Raw genomic sequence first — 18,916 nt, 5'->3', positions numbered from 1 at the left:
ACTTGTCCAAAGGATTATGTCACTGACTCCAACTGACCCAGATAAACTATGAACATCATTGTTTATCAAGCAATATCTGTACGTTGTGTTCAACATGATACAAGATTACTTGCAACCTCTAATTTTATGTCTTCAAATTATAACACACGCAAACACATGGATTACTCTTGGGTCAAAGGCATAGAAGCTACATAATTTAAGATTACAACTATGTATTATTTTAGGTTGTAAAAGTCTACCCAAGACAAGTAAGGTTGGTTGTTACATTGCACTCTTTTTTTTTTTTTAAACTTTGTATCCCAGCTATATCCCGCTCCCTCATTCCCTCCCAATCCCACCCTCCCTCCTTCATCTCTTCCTTGCCCCTTTCCAAGTCCACTGCTTCGGGAGGACCTCCTCCCCTTTCATCTGACCCTGTTAAGACGTGGAAAGGATAGGAGCTCCACAAGGACCAAATATATCTGGGCACAGGGGTCTTTTCTGAGACTGACACTCCACCAAGGACCATGTATGGATATAACCTAGAACCTCTGCTCCAATGTAGCCCGTGGTAACTCAGTAACCAATTGGTTTCCCATAGTAACGGGAACAGGGACTATTTCTGACAGGAACTCAATGGCAGTCTCTTTGACCTCCCCAACCCCCAAGGGAGGAGCAGTCCTGCTAGGCCACCAAGAAGGACTTCACAGCCAGTCCCAAAGTTACATTGTACTCTTAAAGGCAAGTTAAGGAAACAAGCTTGTCTCAGAGACGCGAAGACCAAGGCAACTCTTGGGGCTGGCTTAACAGTTTCAGAGGTCCATTGTCATCATGGTGGGAAGTGTGACAGCATGCAGGCAGACCTGGTGCTGGAGGAGCCAAGAATTCTCAGAGTTCTATATCATAATGAGCAGACAGCAGGAGACTGTTTTCTGCAGGCAACCGGGAATAGGCTCCGTTTCCACAATGGGCAGAGCCTTCATGGTGACTCACTGCCTCAAACAAGGTCATTCTTCCTAATAGTGTCACTCCCAATGGCCAAGCATTCAAAGACTTGAGTCTATAGGGGCCAAACCTATTCAAACCAACACAAGCTGAATACACACTAGAATAGCAGTCTTAAGTGACCTTTAGTTGTTTTAGTAACTCTAGCTGTGCTGTTCAGAAAAAGTTTCAATTTCTTACAATGTAAGAGTTACGTTTATAATACATTACCATGTATGGGCTGTTTCTGTGCTCTGTTGACTTCCTTTGCTCTGAAGAAACTTTAATACAATGTAGTCCTGCCAGGTGATACTTGGGGCTAGTTCCTATGCTATTAATGTTCTGTTCAGAAAGTTCAAATATCTTGAATATTCCCTGTTTTATATGAAATTTCAGTTTTTGTATTAAGGTCTTTGATCGATTTTAGTCAATTTTTGTACAAAGTGTATTGTTACTGAAAACACAAAATCCCAGTCATTTGACTTTTACCAGTGAAGACTCCAGGATCCAGATGCTGGGGTGCCATTCTTCATCCGGTGGTAGTCTGGGAGAGCTTCTGGATGCAGAATAGAGGGGCTCCAGGTTCTGTTTCTCTCAGGAATGGCTAGAGTGCTTTAGGGCAAGGCCCATGTACTAGTCAAGGCTTCCAGTCTCACTGGAAGAGGTGGAAGCGAGTTTTCCACCAGCTGTTACAATTAGCTCTTTTAAAATGAAATTGCAAGGATCAGACAAAACGGAAGTGTTATAGCCCGTCGTCAGTAAAGCCACTGTATTAATGACGGGTGCAGATAAAAGCCCATGCAGCTGAATCACGGGCCTGGTGAGGCTTGGCCCAGTGGGCTAGGAGGCAGGTCTGGTGAGGGACAGGCCCAGCTGGAAGGAAGGTGGGTTCAGGTCAGTGGGTGCTTTGTCAGTGCTGCTGGGAGTGGAGTGGAGAATTTCCAGAGAGGAGGAGAGCCCAAATTTTAATTCTATTTTTCTGGACCTGTGTTTTCCATCGTTTTTTGTCTATTTGTTATATGGATCTGCAACTGTGCTTGCTTAAATGGTCTCTTGTCTATTCACTGTGTCTTCTTTCCCTTTTATTGAACAGCACAGAAAACATCACATAAGGAAAAGGGTCCTTTATAGAAATGTTTAACAAAGTTTTACAAGGGATTAAGTCATTGACTCCAATTGAGTCAACTGACACATCTAACAAACAGATGCTATCAAGCAATATCTATCCACATGCTGTCTCCAGCATTTATGGTGATTTGTTTTAAAGCGTTGTTTTCAATCTATTTGCTGTTTTCAGCAAATCATTATGACAACGCACGCATAGCTCTCTGGATCAAGGGAATGTGTGGAGCTCTGTTGTTGAGGTTGAAGTCATAACCTCTTCCACTGCCCAAGGTTTATAAATCCTTGATTTCACATGAAATAAAGGTGCTTCATGGCACCATCAGCTTTCTGCCACAGCCACCAGAGATTGATCATTTATTCTGGGGGCACTGAACTTCTGGGGTTTGCTGCCCTTCTGCCACTAGCTGTTGACTGCTGCCAAGAACACCTGCTGAGCCTGGATTCAGCTCCCAGCCTTGGGTTTCATCCAACCTGCCTTCTGGCTAGTTTCTGGTGTCCTGCGGCATCCTCTGCCATGCTTAGCACAGCAGCTTAACCAAGGAGCTGTAACATTTTTGTATTGTCACAGGCTTTTGGAACTCTGGAATTTCCATGGCCTCTGATACTGGCAATCTCATTTAAAAGAGTTAATTGTAACACCCAGGAGGAAAACCCACTTCCTTCACCCTGGTAAGGCTGGAAGCCTCACCCATAAGGGCTCTAGCTGTTCATGAGAGAACTGGAGCCTCAGATATCAGGGTAGCTCTGTTCTTCATCCAGAAGCTGACAGCCTCATCCCAGACTTCCGAGAATGGAATAGAAGAGTATTTTAAGATTACAGTTATGCATTGGCTTAGGTTGTAAAAGTTGTTACATGGGAAAGCCAAGGCAAGTAAGGTTGGAACATTGCTTTCTTAAAGGCAGGTCAGAAACCACACACACACACACACACACACACACACACACACACACACACATACACACACACAGAGAGGCTGAGTAGGATATCAAGTCTGTAGTGACCTCAAGGTGTATTTGCTGACAGTAGTCCAGCAAAAGTTCCAGTTTCTTGTCTTAATTAGGGTGTCTTACTAGTTCCAGTTTCTTGTCTTAATTAGGGTGTCTTACTGTGAAGAGACACAATGACCACAGCAACTCTTATAAAGGAAAACATGCAATTGGAACTGGCTTACAGTTTAAGAGGTTTAGTCTATTATTGTCACGGCATTGTGCAGGCAGACACAGTGCTGGAGAAGGAGCTGGGAGTTCTGCATCTTGATCCACAGGCAGAAGGAGTCTGCCACACTAGGCCTAGCTGGAGCATGTGAGAGACTTCAAAGCCTGCCTCCACCATGGTACACCTCTTCCAACAAGGCCACACCTCCTAAGAGTGCCCACTCCCTTTGGGTCAAGTACTCAAGCACATGGGGACCATTTCTATTCAAATGTAAGAGATATTTTCATAATCACCACTCCATGTGTGATATAAATGTCACATTTTCTTTATTATTTGTTCCAAGAAGCATTCGGTAAAGAGGCCATTTTCCTCTAATGTACATTTTTAAAGTTTTGTTAAAAAAAAAATACATTAGGGAAATGGAGAGAGGACTCATAAATAGTTAAAACTACTTATTGCTCTTGCAGAGGACCAAGGTTCTATTCCCAACACCCACATTACATGACTCACAACCACTCACTCCAGATCCAGGGGACCTGGTCACCTCCCTGTGACCTACATGGATACCAGGCATGTACATGGTGCACATACATACGTGAAGGCAAAACAAAATAAATCATTTTTTTCTCAGTTAAGTGGCTGAAACTATATGGATTTATATACAGATCGTATGTTCTATTCCATTGGTCTACACCTCCGTTTTTATGCTGGTGCTGTGCTGTTTTATTGCTATAGCTATGTAATATAATTTATGATCATGTATTTTGATACCACTAGTATTGTTTTTTTCTATTAAGGATTGTGTTAGCTTTCAAAGCCTTTTTGTTTGGGATTTTTTTTTCTAAGTCTATGGAAAATGTCATCTGAATTTTGATAGGAATTGCATAGAATCTGTAGACCATTTTGGGCAATACAGGTATTTTCACAATTAATTCATGGCTAATTTTTTTTTTTTTTTTTTTTTTTTTTTTTTTTTTTTTTTTTTTTTTTTGTCACTTGACACAAGTTAGAGTCTCTGAGAAGAGGAAGCATCAATTGAGAAAGTGCCCCCAACAGACCGGCCTGTAGGCAACCCTGTGGTGCGTTTTCTTGATTAATGACTGATGGTGAAGGGCTGCACCACTCCTGGACTGGCAGCCCTGGGTGCATAAGAAAGCAAGCTGATCAGGCCTAGCAGCAAGCCAGTGAGCGACACTCTTCCACGGTCACTGCTGCAGTTTCTGCCTCTAGCTTTCTGTTTTGAGTTCCTGCCTTGACTTCCCCTGGTAGATTGTGACCTGTGAGGTAAAATAAATCCTCTCCCCTCCAACCTGCCTTTGGTTGTGGTGTTTTTTCACAGCAATAGAAACAGGAGACCATATTAAGCTGACTCCTAACGACTTATTACACGCACAGATTACCATCTCTCTCAGCCCTCATTAGAGAAGCTTCTTTATTCAGTAGTGGCAACTAACACAAAGCCCCTCTGAACTTTGGTCAAGTACAGAGAATAAGAGACTGCAGGATAAACAAAGAATGTTTAAATATTTCCTGTTTCCTGAGTAGAAGTGTCTTTGGGTTTCTTTTTCTTTTTTCTTTTTCTTTATTTTTATTTTAGAATAGCCTTATTTCACCTAGGGCAAGGCAGATATTGCCTCCTAAGCTATTTTTACCTCCCAAGCCCCCATCCCACGTCATCTGCTCTACTAATTTCTATCTGGGCTTTACTTTCCATCCATAACCTCCAAATACTTGCTAATGTTCTTCATCTGTTCTCCTGCATCCACATCAATTTGGCCAGGTACTCCTCTCCACACTGACCCATTGAGGCTCTCTGCTTCCTTCCTCCAGGCTCCTTTCTCAATAAATTGGGGAATTCTAGATATTGTAATTTTTTTATTTCTTTCTTCATTTTTACTTACAATAGGGTCCTATGTTTAGGAAATGTGAAGCAAGTTTTATACACATTATTATATTATCCTCGAGCGGGGGCGCTTCTTTTTACTGTCATATAGTAGTCCTCGTTATCTCATTCAAAAAGTTTTTTTTAACATAAAAAGTATTTTGTGGGCCTGAATGACTGGCTTGTGTTGAAAAGAAGCTACTGTTTTTGCAGAGGTTCTGAGTTTGCTTCCAGGCACATGTCAGGCAACTCACAACCACCATGTCATAATTTTCTTTGACATGACTTGTTTTATCATATACAAAATAACTATCCATCCATCTTGGTCACTATTTACACAAAATATTTTTCCATCCTTTTAGTTTCATCTTATATGTGTTCTTGAACCTAAAATGAAATCTACAATATAGTTGGATTATCTACATAGTTGGATTATTTCAGATTTGATCCTACCAACCAGTCAAATTTTATATTTTTATTGGGTATTTATAGAAATTCCTGAAAGTAAGAACTTACTCCTGAACCCTCACCAATAGCTTCTTCTGGGCTTCCTTCAGGGACTCTGACCCTGCCACCTGGTGCCAGTCCACCACCTCTCTCTATGACCCATTAATCCTGGGTTTCAACTTCAACAGAGGCTGCACATTCACCAATGGCCTCTCATAGTTCCAGGCCTCCCCTGGTCTCCATGGTCCCTTAATGACTTCAAATCCAGCGTCACCTGGGAAACTCTTACAGGCTATTAAGTCCAGTTGCCAACACTAGCTATAGCACTGACCCTCTCTGGACCAAGAGCTTTTGTATGCTGACCCCAAGGAAACACTTCACAGAAGATTTTACCTCAATGATGCTGGTTTCTTCTTAATCACTTGAAATTCTTCAGCCTCAGATGACCAGTAATGATTGTACCAGTGAGGCAAAAGTATCATTTTGGTGGTTCTTAATTCAAAATAGCTCATGAATGGCCCTAGCAGAGCCTTTGAAGGACTTCCAAACTTCCCTCTGAAATCTCACAAGCAACACCTCCATCATCTGCACTGCTCTTGGCATTAACTTCTTAGTTCCCATACCAGTTCATTGAGCTCTGAGCACTCAATAGCTTTTCTAGTCCAAATTTCAAATGGGACCACAATTCCTCCTAAAATATGGTCAGGCCTGTCACAGCAATACCCATTCCTGGAATCAATTTCTGCCTTAGAGTTTCAACTACTATGATAAAACCTTATGACTAATGTAACTTGGATGAGAAAGGATTTATTTTATCTTACAGTTTGTAGTCCATAGTCTAGAGAAGTCAGAGCATGAACTCAAGGCAGGAATCTAGAGACAGACACTGAGATAGAGACCATAGAGTAATGCTGCTTGCTAGCTTGCTCAGCCTACTTTCATATACCTCTCAGAACTGCCTTTCCAAAATTAAAATGGTCCACAATGAGCTGTGCCCTTCTACATCAACCATTCATCAAGAAATACCTCACAGGCTTGCCTACAGGCTACTTTGCTGAGGGCATTTTCTAAGTTGAAGATAGGTCTTCTCAAATGACTCCAAACTAGTCAGCACACATCCTGAATTTCATTATTTATATTGACACTGATTTCTATAAACTTTCCCCTCAGGCTTGCTTTCATTGGGTCCATTAGATTTTGATATGCTTTATTTTCATTGAAGTCTAAAAATTCTTAGATTTCATTTCTGATTTCGACCCACTTATCACTCACCAGTGTGCTATTTTTGCTTGTTTTACTTTTGAGATCAGCCTAGAACTTGTCCATGTAGAAGTCGCTATGTGGACCAGGCTGTCCTGAAACTCACACAGATATTCTTGTCTTTGACTACTGAGTGCTGGTATTTTTTGCAGCCTGCTATTTGAGACAAAGCTGCAGCCATCTTTGTATTCATCTTACATTTTGTTTATAAGGTGAAATTAAGTTCCAAATTCTAAACTTTTCAACTCTGCTTCCTAGAAGCAGTTATTCACAGCTGACACTACCAGACCCTGCCAGAGGGTTGAGCTGGCCTTTTAGAGTCAACAGTTTCATAACTCATACTTTGTTATCTACATACTTGGCTACACTCTGGTTGCACCCCTCTTATCTACATACCTGGCTACACTTTGGATGTACTCTAGAAGACCGCAAGCCCTGCCTCACTTACCTCATTTAAGACTAATCTAAAGCTTAAAGGTTAGCTGATAATACTTTGTCTAGTTAAGCCAAAAATGTAAAACTGCTTTTTACGGTTAGCTAAGCTGTGTTTCTGCCCTCCCATGGATTTGGTTATTTCTGTAAAAACCTTGATGTGAGACCTAGTCGATGTCACAGTTAGGCTCCTCTATCCCTGATCTGACCAGTCTTGGGGTGTTGTGTTCAATAAACTATCCATATCTAACTGAGACTGGAGTCTGAGTGGTTTGTTCAGCTATTCTTAGACTAGAACAGTACTGAAGGTGTGCACCATCACAACTAACTAGAGTGTTGTTTGTTTCCACTACTGTTCAGTTTCAGACATAGGATCTTAAATCAACAAGGAAAGGAGATAAAAGGGATACCAATAAGAAGTGAAGTCAAACTATCCTTATTTGCAGAGTATAATTCTATTCATAAAAGATTCCACCTGAAACTTAGAGCTGATAAAAATTCAGCAAAGTTGCAAGATACAAATTATGACAAAAAAAATCAGTAACTTTCCAAGCAAAAAGAGGCTATACTTTTTTGAGGCTTCTAGCAGCCTCAAAAATGTCTTGGAATAAATCAAATGAAGAAAAAAAAAAAAAAAAAAAAGAAAGCTTGTACAAGAAAAACCTTAAGACACTGAAGAAAGAGACTGAAGATACCAGAGGATAGAAATAATTCCCATTCTCATGGGTTGATAGGATTCACATTATGAAAACGGCTATCCTATCAAAAGCAATCTACAGACTCAACAAAATTCCATGAAAATTCCAATGCAATCTCTCTACTCCTCCAGATCCTGCACATCTTTTTCCAGAGTCTCCCCAGGTGAGTCATTCTGAACCATGAATCCATGAACCCTCCCAACTCCCCAGATCTAGTCCCATCACATATACAGTGCCCAGCTTATCTGTGCACCACAGATTTATGCCAGGATACATCTCTGCCCGCATTTAATCCACAGAGTCCTCCATACCACACCCAAGCTCTCCACCAAGTCAGATACTCCTCCAGGGTCTAGTGGGGTAAATCTTTTTGATCACCCCCTTCACACAACTCCTCAACCCCCTCACATGCCTACATCCTCCAGGCTTGGACCAGGAAGTTCCTCTTGTACACCAGGTTAGTACCCTCTGTCCACCTGGCTTCACTCCACCAGAGACAAATCCAACCTCTATACTCAATCTGACTTGCATAGCTTCTCCTCTGCCCCAACCTGCTCTGTCCATGTAATCCCTAACAGAACATATTCAGATCTCATCACAAAAATACGGACAGTAGGAAAGATCAAAGCAGTATATACCCCAAGACCAGTAGGCCTGTGGGGAATATTGTTCAATGAGAATCACCTGGATGAACCCCGGAACAAGCATGACCTTTAGTAAAGGATTCAAGGAGTTTAGAGAAGTCATGAAGGAACAGCTCAATGAACATAAAAAGAAAGAACTTGAGGAGAGCAAATGTTTTTAATTATTTTATAACCTCAAATAATAAAAAAAATATTTAAAAATTCCAAAACAAATCTTCACAGAAATTGGAAAGATAATGTTAAATTTTATATGAAAGACCCAGGATAGCCAAAACAATTCCCAACAACAATGAAAAACACTGCTGAAGGTATTACCACCCCAAATTTCAAGTTATACTACAGGGCTGAAGTAAGAAAGGCAGCATAAAAACAGACACATTGACCAATGGAAGAGATAAAGACCTAAACACAGCACCGCGCTCCTACAGTCACGGTTCTTCCTAAAGGAGGCCAACGGCGCCCACTGGAGAAAAGACAGTGTTTTCTACAAACTGTGCTGAGAAAAATGAGTAGTTACAAGCAGAAGAATGAAACCAGATCTTTATCTCTCAACCTACACCAAACTCAACTCCAGACTGATCAAGAACTTCAACATTGGAAGTGACAGGCTGAATCCAATAGAGAAGAATGTAGCTAATACATTTCAGCTTATAGGCACAAAGTACTAAAACCAACAACTGATAAATGGGACCTCATGAAATGAAAAGCTTCTAGATACAAAGAAAAAAATCAAGAAACCCATTTTTAAAATGGAGCATGGAACTAAACAGAGTTCTCAAAAAGCTTAAACACTAATTCACAAGAAACATTTAAAAAATTTAACTATCCTTAACCATCAGGCAAATGAACTGAAACTACTTTGCAATTTCATCTTACCACAGAATGGCTCAGATAAACAAAACAAATGATGACAGGTCACAAACATGGGAAAAGGCAATGCTATTCACTGTTAGCGGAAGTGTGTTTTAGTTAGAATTTCCATTGCTGTGGTAAAGCACCATGACCAAAAGCAATTGAGGAGAAAAAGGTTTATTCAAGCTAACAGTTCTATATCACAGTCCATTGTTGAAGAAAGTCAGGACAGAAACTGGAGTGAGAGTTTTTGTTTCTTAAAAAGCTCAGTTATGAGAATATGTTTTTATTTTAATCCCACGTGTGGGATATGGGGTAGCTTCAGTTTGCCCACAGCTGTTAATTATGACTGTCTCTTGCTCTAGCAGGGGCATGGTTTAACCAGCTGCAGATAATTTAACTCTAGGGACTATGGAGAGGGCATAAATTCCAGAGCCCAGAGGAACTGAGAAAAAAAAGAAGAAAGGAGTGCTGAGGAAGAAGAGGGTGAGCTCTGAAGAAGGAAGAGGCTGCTGGTCTCCTTGCTGCTGTACCTCTGCGATGTTGTTGGTTCATCTTTCTGCTGTGTTTGCTCGACTGCTGGATATACTGAAAACTGAGACTGGTATTGCTCCAAAGAACCTGATGACCCTAATCAGCAAGAAGTAGCTCAAAGAGAACTATGTCCCAGTCCCCTCTAATCTTCTAGTGTTGGGGCATAGGAAGGAATAAGGTTTGGAAGGGAGGAAGAGGTTTAAGAATCCAAATAAAGAAGGATTAAAAATATAGTGCCTACAGACACTCAAGCAGGAGAGGAATCTGGAGGCAGAAGCTAATGCAAGAGGGTCGCTCTCTAACTCGTTCAGTAATGAGCTTGCTCAGTATGCTTTCTTATATCATCCAGGACCATCTGTCCAGCACCACCTACAGTAAAGCAGGCTCTCCCACATCAAGCAAGAAACTTCCCTATGGCCTTTACTATAGGTAAATCCCATAGAGGCATTTTCTCAATTAAGATTCTTTCCTGCATGACACTCGCTTATGTCAAGTTGACATAAAAACTAGCCATCACAGGGTGTAAACTGGTACAGTCACTGTGAAAATCTCTGAGAAGTTACCTTAAAAAGTTATAAATAGATCTACTATATTTTTCCATTCTTTGGAATACACCTCAAAAACTCTATCCTACTACAGAGACACTTGCTCATCTATGTTCATTGCTGCTCTATTCACAATAGCTAGGAAATACAAACAGCTTAGATATCTGTCAACTCTCAAATGAATAAAGAAAATGTGGTACATTTACATAATGAATTATTCAGTTGTTAAAACTGGGTGTGGAAAGATGGTGGGGTGATTAAGAGTACTGGATGATCTTCCAGAGGACCCAGGTCAGGTTCCCAGCACCACATGATGACTCACAACTATCTGTAATTACATATTCAGGGGAACCAATGCTTTCTTTTGGCCTCTACAAACATCAGGCATATACGAGGCACACAAGTATACATGCATGCAAAATACTCATACGCATAAAATTCTAGAAAAAAATTTAATAATAAAATGAAAACTATGAAATTTATAGGTAATTAGATGGAATGGTAACAATCATTCTGAGTGGGGTAACCCAGAGCCAGAAAACAAATCATCATATGTTCTGTCTTATATAGAGATGCTAACTTTGAATCTTTGGATATAAATTTGAGTACCCAAGGATGTCAGAAAATTGTTAGGAGACCAAGCTAGTGGTTGGGGAGATGAGATTTCAAGGGAAGAAAGAGAGATCACAGATGATATGAAGGAGGAATGTGGACTAGCTGAGCAGGAAAAAGTGGGTGGGGTGGGGGAGCAGGTTAGGAGATGGAGTATAAAGAGGGATAACCAAAACTGAAGATCTTTGAGAGAATCATGTGAAAGTCTATTGCTGTAGACATTTCATAACATATACTAACGTACACATACAAAGTTTAAATAGAATTATCCTTTAATGGGGGCAAAATACCTTCTCCAAATACTGTATGCTATCAAATGAAAACCCTGTGCGGGAATAGGTGACCTTTTTTGAAGTTTTTGGCCGGTGGGAATTCAGAGACCCCCACACATTACAGGCTATTGCCATTGTTCCTGGTGGCCTCCAGAACTGAATGGTGAGATGCTCTTGCCGAAGACACCAGATCCTTGCTTCATGAAACAGGGAGAAATCAAGCTGTCATTACTAGTTACTTTTCCTAGTGCTGGGGGGTATGAGGCATGCTAATGTGGAAGAAAGAAAAGTAATCTGTAAACTCTAAAAGTTACAACAATGACTAGCCTAACAGCATATGCATACTGTACAAAAGTGGCATGGATTTCATGGGAGTAATCCACTTTTTCTGATTGGATCTAGGACCCACTGCAGGAGAAGGAATGCATGTCTGCTAATGGAGGCCAATAACCCGTGGCTGCATAGCCACGGGAGAGACCTAGGGAGAGACCTGCAACTATTATTCTGCTGAATAGACATAGTATTAATCTGACTTCTAATGGCTTATCTATTCTTATTACATGTTATACCATGTAACAGCATGGTCTGATGCTTTGATTGTTAATTATTTTGCTCCTGAGATCTGGGTGCTGCCCAGGCAAGCACATTCTCATACACTTGCCCTTGTTGTGTAAATCTTGCTCTATCTAATGTAAAGTTGATTGGTTAATAAAGAAGACCTACATCTGGGCAGGGCAGAAGTGAGAGACGGAGCTAAGGTCCACAGGCTTTGAGGGAGAGAAGGATCTTGGGTAGAAGGTGCGGAGAGAACCACATGGCTGAATCGGCTTGGGTGGAGGAAAGCAGCCCAGATGAAGAGCATTAGCAAGTACTTTGGGATTATGGATGGGAAGCATCCCAGATAGGAATGAATAAAGCAGATGGCATGGGATGGAGGCTGGGAGAGAAAGGTAGTTTAGAGGGTTAATATCTGCCCAGCCCCAGGTAAAATGAGGCCGTTCTAAAGTACAACAGGTGTCTGTGTCTTTTGTTGATTATGACAGTAGGTTATATAATACCACTGTAATATTTACAGGTTTTGATAATAACCTATTAGCTATATTTTATGTTTTCTACAACCTACCTATGCCAGGGCTAAGAACCCACAGCCTATAGGTACCTGCATTTATTTGCAGGATTACCTGCTTCCCTGTTCTGCAGGGAAACTGTTTCTCTCTTTTGTGCAAAGAAGAACCTTGGGGATAAGAGATGGTGAAGCTTCATGGGCCAGTATTCTTAAAAACGGAAGAGTTATCCTACCCCCACATCCTGGTCCCTGCCTCTCTGACTCCCGAGCTGTGAGGAAAAGAAGGGCTTTACCCAAAGACCACTGTTTCATCCACTCCAGCGCAGCTCAGGATTTCGTTGCCCTCAGATCTTTTGCCTGGGCTGGGCCCCAGCCTGGCAGAATTTCCATTTGTAAGTAAGCCTTAGGCTGCTTGCGTACCTTGAGCTTATTGCCCCAAATTGTGCAACAAAGCCAAGCTTTGCCTTCACCAGCAGGGGGCCGTGAAACACAGACAGGTGCTGCCACAGTGACAGCCAAAGGACCAAAATAGCTGTCAGATGACCACAAGGGCCAGTTTACCACTTTTTCTCCTGAGCCCAGAAGCAGCAGCAGCTAAAAATAGGCACAAAACCGACATGCTTTAGGACAAATAAGCAGGGACAGCACCATTCTGACTAGGGCACAATGAGGTCGCTTCGTTTCATTTCTGCTGAAGCCGTGGTGTCCCACCCCCAGCTGGCACAGGAGGGCCTGGACAACGTAGCCTACAACCTCTACCCGCTTCTGTTTAAGGCCAGTTACCTGCTAGAGCAGACAGAAGTCACCCGTGCTGTGCTGAGTCACTGGCCGCTGGAGGAGTTTCGCCTGGCTGCGCTGCTGGGGCCGAACACTGACCACCCGGAAGATCTGCGTGACCGTGCCTGCAAGGCCTGTCTGGAGGCCTGTATGCAAGGCCTAGCTGACCGTGTGCTGCAAAACGGGAGCAACCGGCTTCGGGTAGCTGATTTCACAGGCATCCAGGATGTACAGGTGCAGCAGTGTCCCTGTGGGAGAGCACTGGGAAGGTGGGGCCGAACCAAGGTCCTGGCCAGGACCTGCTGCCAGCTCCAAGAACAGCCCTGGGCAGCTGGGCACCCCACTGAAGTTTTTGCTGACCTTTATGTCACGGAAGGCAATTTTGACTTGGTGGTGCAGGCCCTGAGGCCGTCAGGCCCAGCCCCTCTGCAGGTCTGCTGCCCTTCCCTCCGGGCAGACAGCCTAAGCCCTGGGCAGCTCCTCCAAGTGCTCGGCCTGGCTCAGCCGGGCAAGCTTAGGAAGCTGGAGGTAGTGCACAACGTCAGGCTGCATGCCGGCCACGTGCAGCAGCTGCTGGCCCAGGTGGGCTTCCCTCAGCTGACCTCACTCACTTTGCCCACCAAGGCCTTCGATGCACCCCCAGCCTGGGCCCCGACTCCAGAGGGTGAGGACCCCCTCCTTAGCTCCATCGCCTGGGAGCTTGGCCAGATGAGCCAGCTCACGGAGCTCAGCGTAGCTTTCTCCACCCTGACAGGGAAGATCCAAACATTACTTAGGTAAGTCTCAGATAACTGGGAACAGGTCGGGTCGGGCCGGGCAGGCTGGAGTCACTGAGGAATACAGATCCTCAGGAAAGATCCATCAGAAAAGGACCAGAGCACTGAGCCAACTTGGAGGACTCCTTTCAATTTACAAAAAACAGACATGGGGTTTGTTCCCCAAGGTCCCTGCTCTCAGAAGGCATAAGCAGGAGCATTTTAAGTTTGAGGCCAACTACAAATAGAGGCCTTATCTCAACAAACAAAAACAAGGGCTGAGAGTATAGGGTACTTCCGTGATAAAATACAAGCAGGTCTCTAGTTTTAGTTCTCAGCATCAGAGAGGGAAGGAGGAGGAAGGAGGGAGCTAACTAAAAAGTAAACAATGCAGAAGTCACACCCAGACCTTCCACTGCCTATTGCTGTATAACAAACTGCCCAATATTTAGTGTCTAAAAACATGTTCACATGTCAGAAATGGGAATGCAGCCCAGCATAGCGAGGTTGTGTCAGCTGGACTGCCGACTCACCTAAAACCCTGGCATTGCTATCTCCTCCTCAGCAATGAAGAAGGGCGGGAGGGCAGCTGCCGGGTAGTGATGAGGCGGTCGGGGTGGTTTCATTCCCAGGAGAGTACTGTCCATATGTGGACAGGCAGTGGGGAGGCAAGGCAGCAAGAAGAGGACAATAGGGCCAACACTCTAGTACACACTGCCTTGCTTAACAAGGGCTTAGGGGGGGGGGTCCCAAAAAGGTCCAGGGTCCTAGAAAATGTATATTCTCAGGAACTCTGGGTGGGGATCTTATTCCAGAGACATACCTTCCCCTCTAGCTGATCCAGGAAAACCCAATGAACACAGGCTATGGAGCCCAAATTCAGGCTGCTGGGTGTCTCTTCCCAGTCCTGAAATTGCATTGACTCTTTTGCCATTGGTGACGGTACTCTTTCAAGCCAACTCTTCTTTTGCTGTTCCCATAGTCAACATTCAGTCTGTTCTGAGATCATGTGCATAAACTTCCCTGGTCAACTTGAAAGATGGTGGTGGTCCACTTTAGGTTCAGTTCTTGAGGGCTCAGCAGGCGCAGCAGTGAGACTTCTAGGAGAAGCATGACTTTCCTGTCATTAACTGTTTTGATTTTTTAAGTTTTGCTTAATAATATCATGAACTCATAAGCAACATGAAATGAAGTGTCAGCTTGAGTTCCTGGCAGGCTGCCGTCTGAGATCTGTCTGGGGTTGTATTGTTAGCCTTCACCAAAACTCCAGCTCACCTGGGACCCTCATAACATTTGATGTTTTTTGCCTACTCACAGCCCCCTCAAGACACCTCTAAGAGTGTTGGACCTAGCCAACTGTGCCCTTAATCATGAAGACATATCCTTCCTAGCAGACTGTAACCACACTGCCCACTTGGAGGTGCTGGACCTGAGTGGACACAACCTGGTACATCTGTACCCTTCTACCTTCTTCAGGCTCCTGCGCCAGGCTGCCCCAACACTGAGAGTGCTTACCCTGGAGGAGTGCAACATCACAGACAGTCACGTCAGCATGATGATTCTGGGCCTCAGCCCTTGCAACCAGCTCCAGGAGTTCAAGTTCCTCGGGAACCCACTGTCAGGCAGTGCTCTCCAGCGCCTCTTTGCTGCACTCTGCGAACTTCCTAGGCTGCGCCACATTGAGTTCCCGGTGCCAAAGGACTGCTACCCCGAGGGTGCCACCTACCCCCAGGATGAGCTGTCGGTGTCCAGATTCGACCAACGGAAATATGACATGATTGCAGAGGATCTGCGAGCAGTACTGCTTCAAGCTAACCGGGAGGACATCCAGGCTTCCACCCCCCTGTTTGGAAGTTTTGACCCAGACATTCATGAAACCAGCAATGAACTTGGTACTTTTTTGTTGCAAGCTTTCAAAACTGCTCTGGAAAACTTTTCCAGAGCACTAGAACAAATGGAGTAGGTCCTGGAATCATGCTGTAAGAGGCTGTGCATTTCTAGTGCCCTGAGGTCAGGCCTGGACCAGATCAGGTTCAGCTGTTCGTCACCAGCAGCATCACCGCGACAAGATTTCCTTAGTGAAAACTGCAGGCATACTCATTACATACTCCAAGAGGAAGGCCAGATATATAAATGACATATGAGGTGCTCCTATGTGTCAGCACAGTAGGATCCTAAAGCAGAGGGGAGGCCGCCTTAAACGAAGAGAGAAGGCGGAGGAGAATGTGGATACTAGGACAGGATGTAGTGGGAGCAGGGGCAACTTGGCTTTGATGCCTTGAGGGGAAGGAGATGAGAAAACTCATCACAGAAGCTGTCCAACAGCAGCAGCCCATAAACAGCAACAACAATCAAACAGACACTGAACACAAAACTGAAGCAGACCCATGAGCCTAGCAGTTTAGCTATGTTCTATCTGCTATACTTCTTACCAGATGACATGTGCCTACACAGAAATATGGGGCATGGGGGTGGTGGTCAACTTTCTGTTGATGGCTGTCTTGGCTTTGCTTCCAATCTAAGCAGGTTTGCACCATCTTTTGGTAACTGAGGACATCTAGGTGCTGAAATATGCCCAGTGTTTCTTGGCATTTTCTGTTCAGCATCCAGATCCTAAGATAGGCATGTCTAACTTGAACAGTGTATGAGGCCACAAGTGAGAGGATAGCTACGAATGCTGCCTATCACAAAACTGTAAACTTAGATTTTGTGAAATCTGTTGTGACTAAATTAGTTTTCAATCATGAACTTTGTACATGATAATGTGTGTAATGCACACAAAGCACTACTAAGAATGGCTGAGGCCTGGCCCTCTGCAATTCCTTTGAAGAACAAATTACCACATAAGAAAGATCTGTTTAAGACTTCATTTCCAATATCTGCTTTTGCCAAAGTATTAGTGTAATTGAGTGCTAATAAAACGGGAGTGTGGCTTAACTTATGTACAGTTTATTTCATTAATATTCTGAATTTTAAAGAGTATGAAAATAATTCACTTGTGACAGAAGTAAAACCTTAGCTCCATAACTGCCTGTGTACCAGCCAAGGGTCTGAAATGTGACTCCAGTTTGTGGTTCTTCTCCATGTGTCCCCAACCAGAGGTAAACCATCTCAGGTCCTCCCATTATATCTCCTCCCCTAGGTCTGTCTCCATACCAGGTACTTCCGTTTGACCCCTGAACAGCAATAAAAATGTTACTGATAATTTCAGTTTGAAAAGCAGACTTAGGATGGAAGGTGGCCATGCCATAGATACAAAGAATTGATGTGATTCCCATGGAAAATGTGTCATTTTAAAAGATAAATCCTAGAAAAAGCCATGAAGTAGTGTGTCCAAGGTCTTATGAGCAGATCAGTGGAGTAACAGAAACTAGAGCCTGTGCAGCTTCCTTTAAGGATTGAATGCATTAGGAAACACAATTTAAGAAAACTGTTTCTAAGATGTCCTAGAAAAAATAACTTCTCCCAGTTCTGGTAATACAGTAGAAAGGCATAAGTATCAATTGAGAAGAGCTGTAACTGAGGCTGGAATCAGGTGGTTTGGCTGATTAGCCTGCTGCCAACTCTGCCAAAATGGTTCTGAGAACTTAATGTGGAATATAAAACATGAGCCTCAGTGCTCCTTGATCATTGTATACTTGTTTTCTGGATAAGTACTTCTAAGTTTGTCATATATCTATTCAGAAAGATATACACAGGGAGGAATATAGGACTTGCGCATAAACTGACCACTTTATTCACTTCCTGCCACTGACCACAAAATACAGGTTCCTAGTTTGGAAGTCCAACACCCAACTCAGACCCACTCCAACAAAGCACTACCATGACCTAGGCAGAGCACTTTCTCCAAATCATGGCTCCAGATCCCCATCCTCCAGAAAGCAAGGCTAATTAGAAAAGCCCACTTGACAGACTTCATACTGCATCCTTTCGAAAGGCTAGTCTAACAGGTATCTGGGGACCTGGATGCTGGGAGCTCCCAGCACCGGTAACTACACTGCTTGCAGAGTGTGAATGATGCCTGCCGCTTGCCTTCCTGTGGGAATGGAACTGGTATACGTCAGACAGAAGGGTCACATGAATAGCTCTCACCCATCAAAATCTTTTGCTAGTCTCCAGGGAGTTTCCCGGTAACCTCTCATGTTCCTAGTCATACCCCTAAAGACTGTTCCCTGTGACTCCACAGAGTGTGACCCTTGGTGGCTCCACCTGTTCTACACCATTCTACTGCTGTTCTCTGCTGTTTTTATCTTTCTTGCTATAACACCTCTTACCTCTAAGGGCAACCACAGGTGGAGTCTTAGAAAACTATGGCAAGTCATAGAACCTGAGTATCTTGGGAAATTACCTTTTGCAAGATAAATAATAGGTCTTAGCTCATAAAACCAGAGTAAGGATTACATGAGTTATGCACAAAGGGTCAACTCATATAAGCTGTGTGTAAATGACTTGTAAGTACTTATTTGCTTTTTAAACAAATGTTAAAAACGGTGACAATACATGTAAGACTATCAAGTCAAGAGTAGTGATACACACTTGTAACCCCAGCACTTGGGAGCCTGGGGCAGGAAGACTGCACGTATAATGCCTACATGGACTATGCAGCAAGACTCTTTCAAAAGAACAGTAAAGTCATACAAATAAAAGGTCACACTATTACTTTAAAGGACAAATGTTATTGACTGTGTATCATTGCTAATAAATAACATGCTTACTGAATATAGGAACAGCTAAATTATTATTATTTTTTCCAGAGCTGAGGACCAAACCCAGGGCCTTCTACCACTGAGCTAAATCTCCAAACCCCTGAACAGCTAAATTCTAAGCATTCACTGCGGTACCAACTGGGTATATATATATATATATATATATATATATATATATATATATATATAT

The 18,916-nt window shown here is 43.1% G+C and overlaps 1 protein-coding gene across 1 annotated transcript; it reads left to right on the top strand.

The window, feature by feature from the left end:
• Positions 1-13,154: 13,154 nt before the first annotated feature.
• Positions 13,155-16,024, top strand: Lrrc14b (leucine rich repeat containing 14B). The gene is made up of 2 exons (XM_055597906.1): positions 13,155-14,041; positions 15,338-16,024. The coding sequence occupies exons 1-2, from the start codon at positions 13,155-13,157 to the stop codon at positions 15,981-15,983; spliced, it is 1,533 nt and encodes a 510-aa protein (XP_055453881.1). The 3' UTR covers positions 15,984-16,024.
• Positions 16,025-18,916: the final 2,892 nt, after the last annotated feature.

This window comes from Psammomys obesus, unplaced genomic scaffold (genome assembly GCF_907164565.1).
Source record: "Psammomys obesus unplaced genomic scaffold, mPsaObe1.curated_primary_1811, whole genome shotgun sequence".
Taxonomy (NCBI): domain Eukaryota; kingdom Metazoa; phylum Chordata; class Mammalia; order Rodentia; family Muridae; genus Psammomys; species Psammomys obesus.
Note: the sequence above shows the minus strand (reverse complement) of the source record. Positions and strands in the feature narration are given on the sequence as shown.

Excerpts from the sequence above, each read along its gene's own strand:
- Lrrc14b (XM_055597906.1), top strand. The coding sequence starts at position 13,155 with ATGAGGTCGCTTCGTTTCATTTCTGCTGAAGCCGTGGTGTCCCACCCC. Across the intron at positions 14,042-15,337 it reads AAGATCCAAACATTACTTAG|CCCCCTCAAGACACCTCTAA; the intron begins GTAAGTCTCAGA and ends GCCTACTCACAG.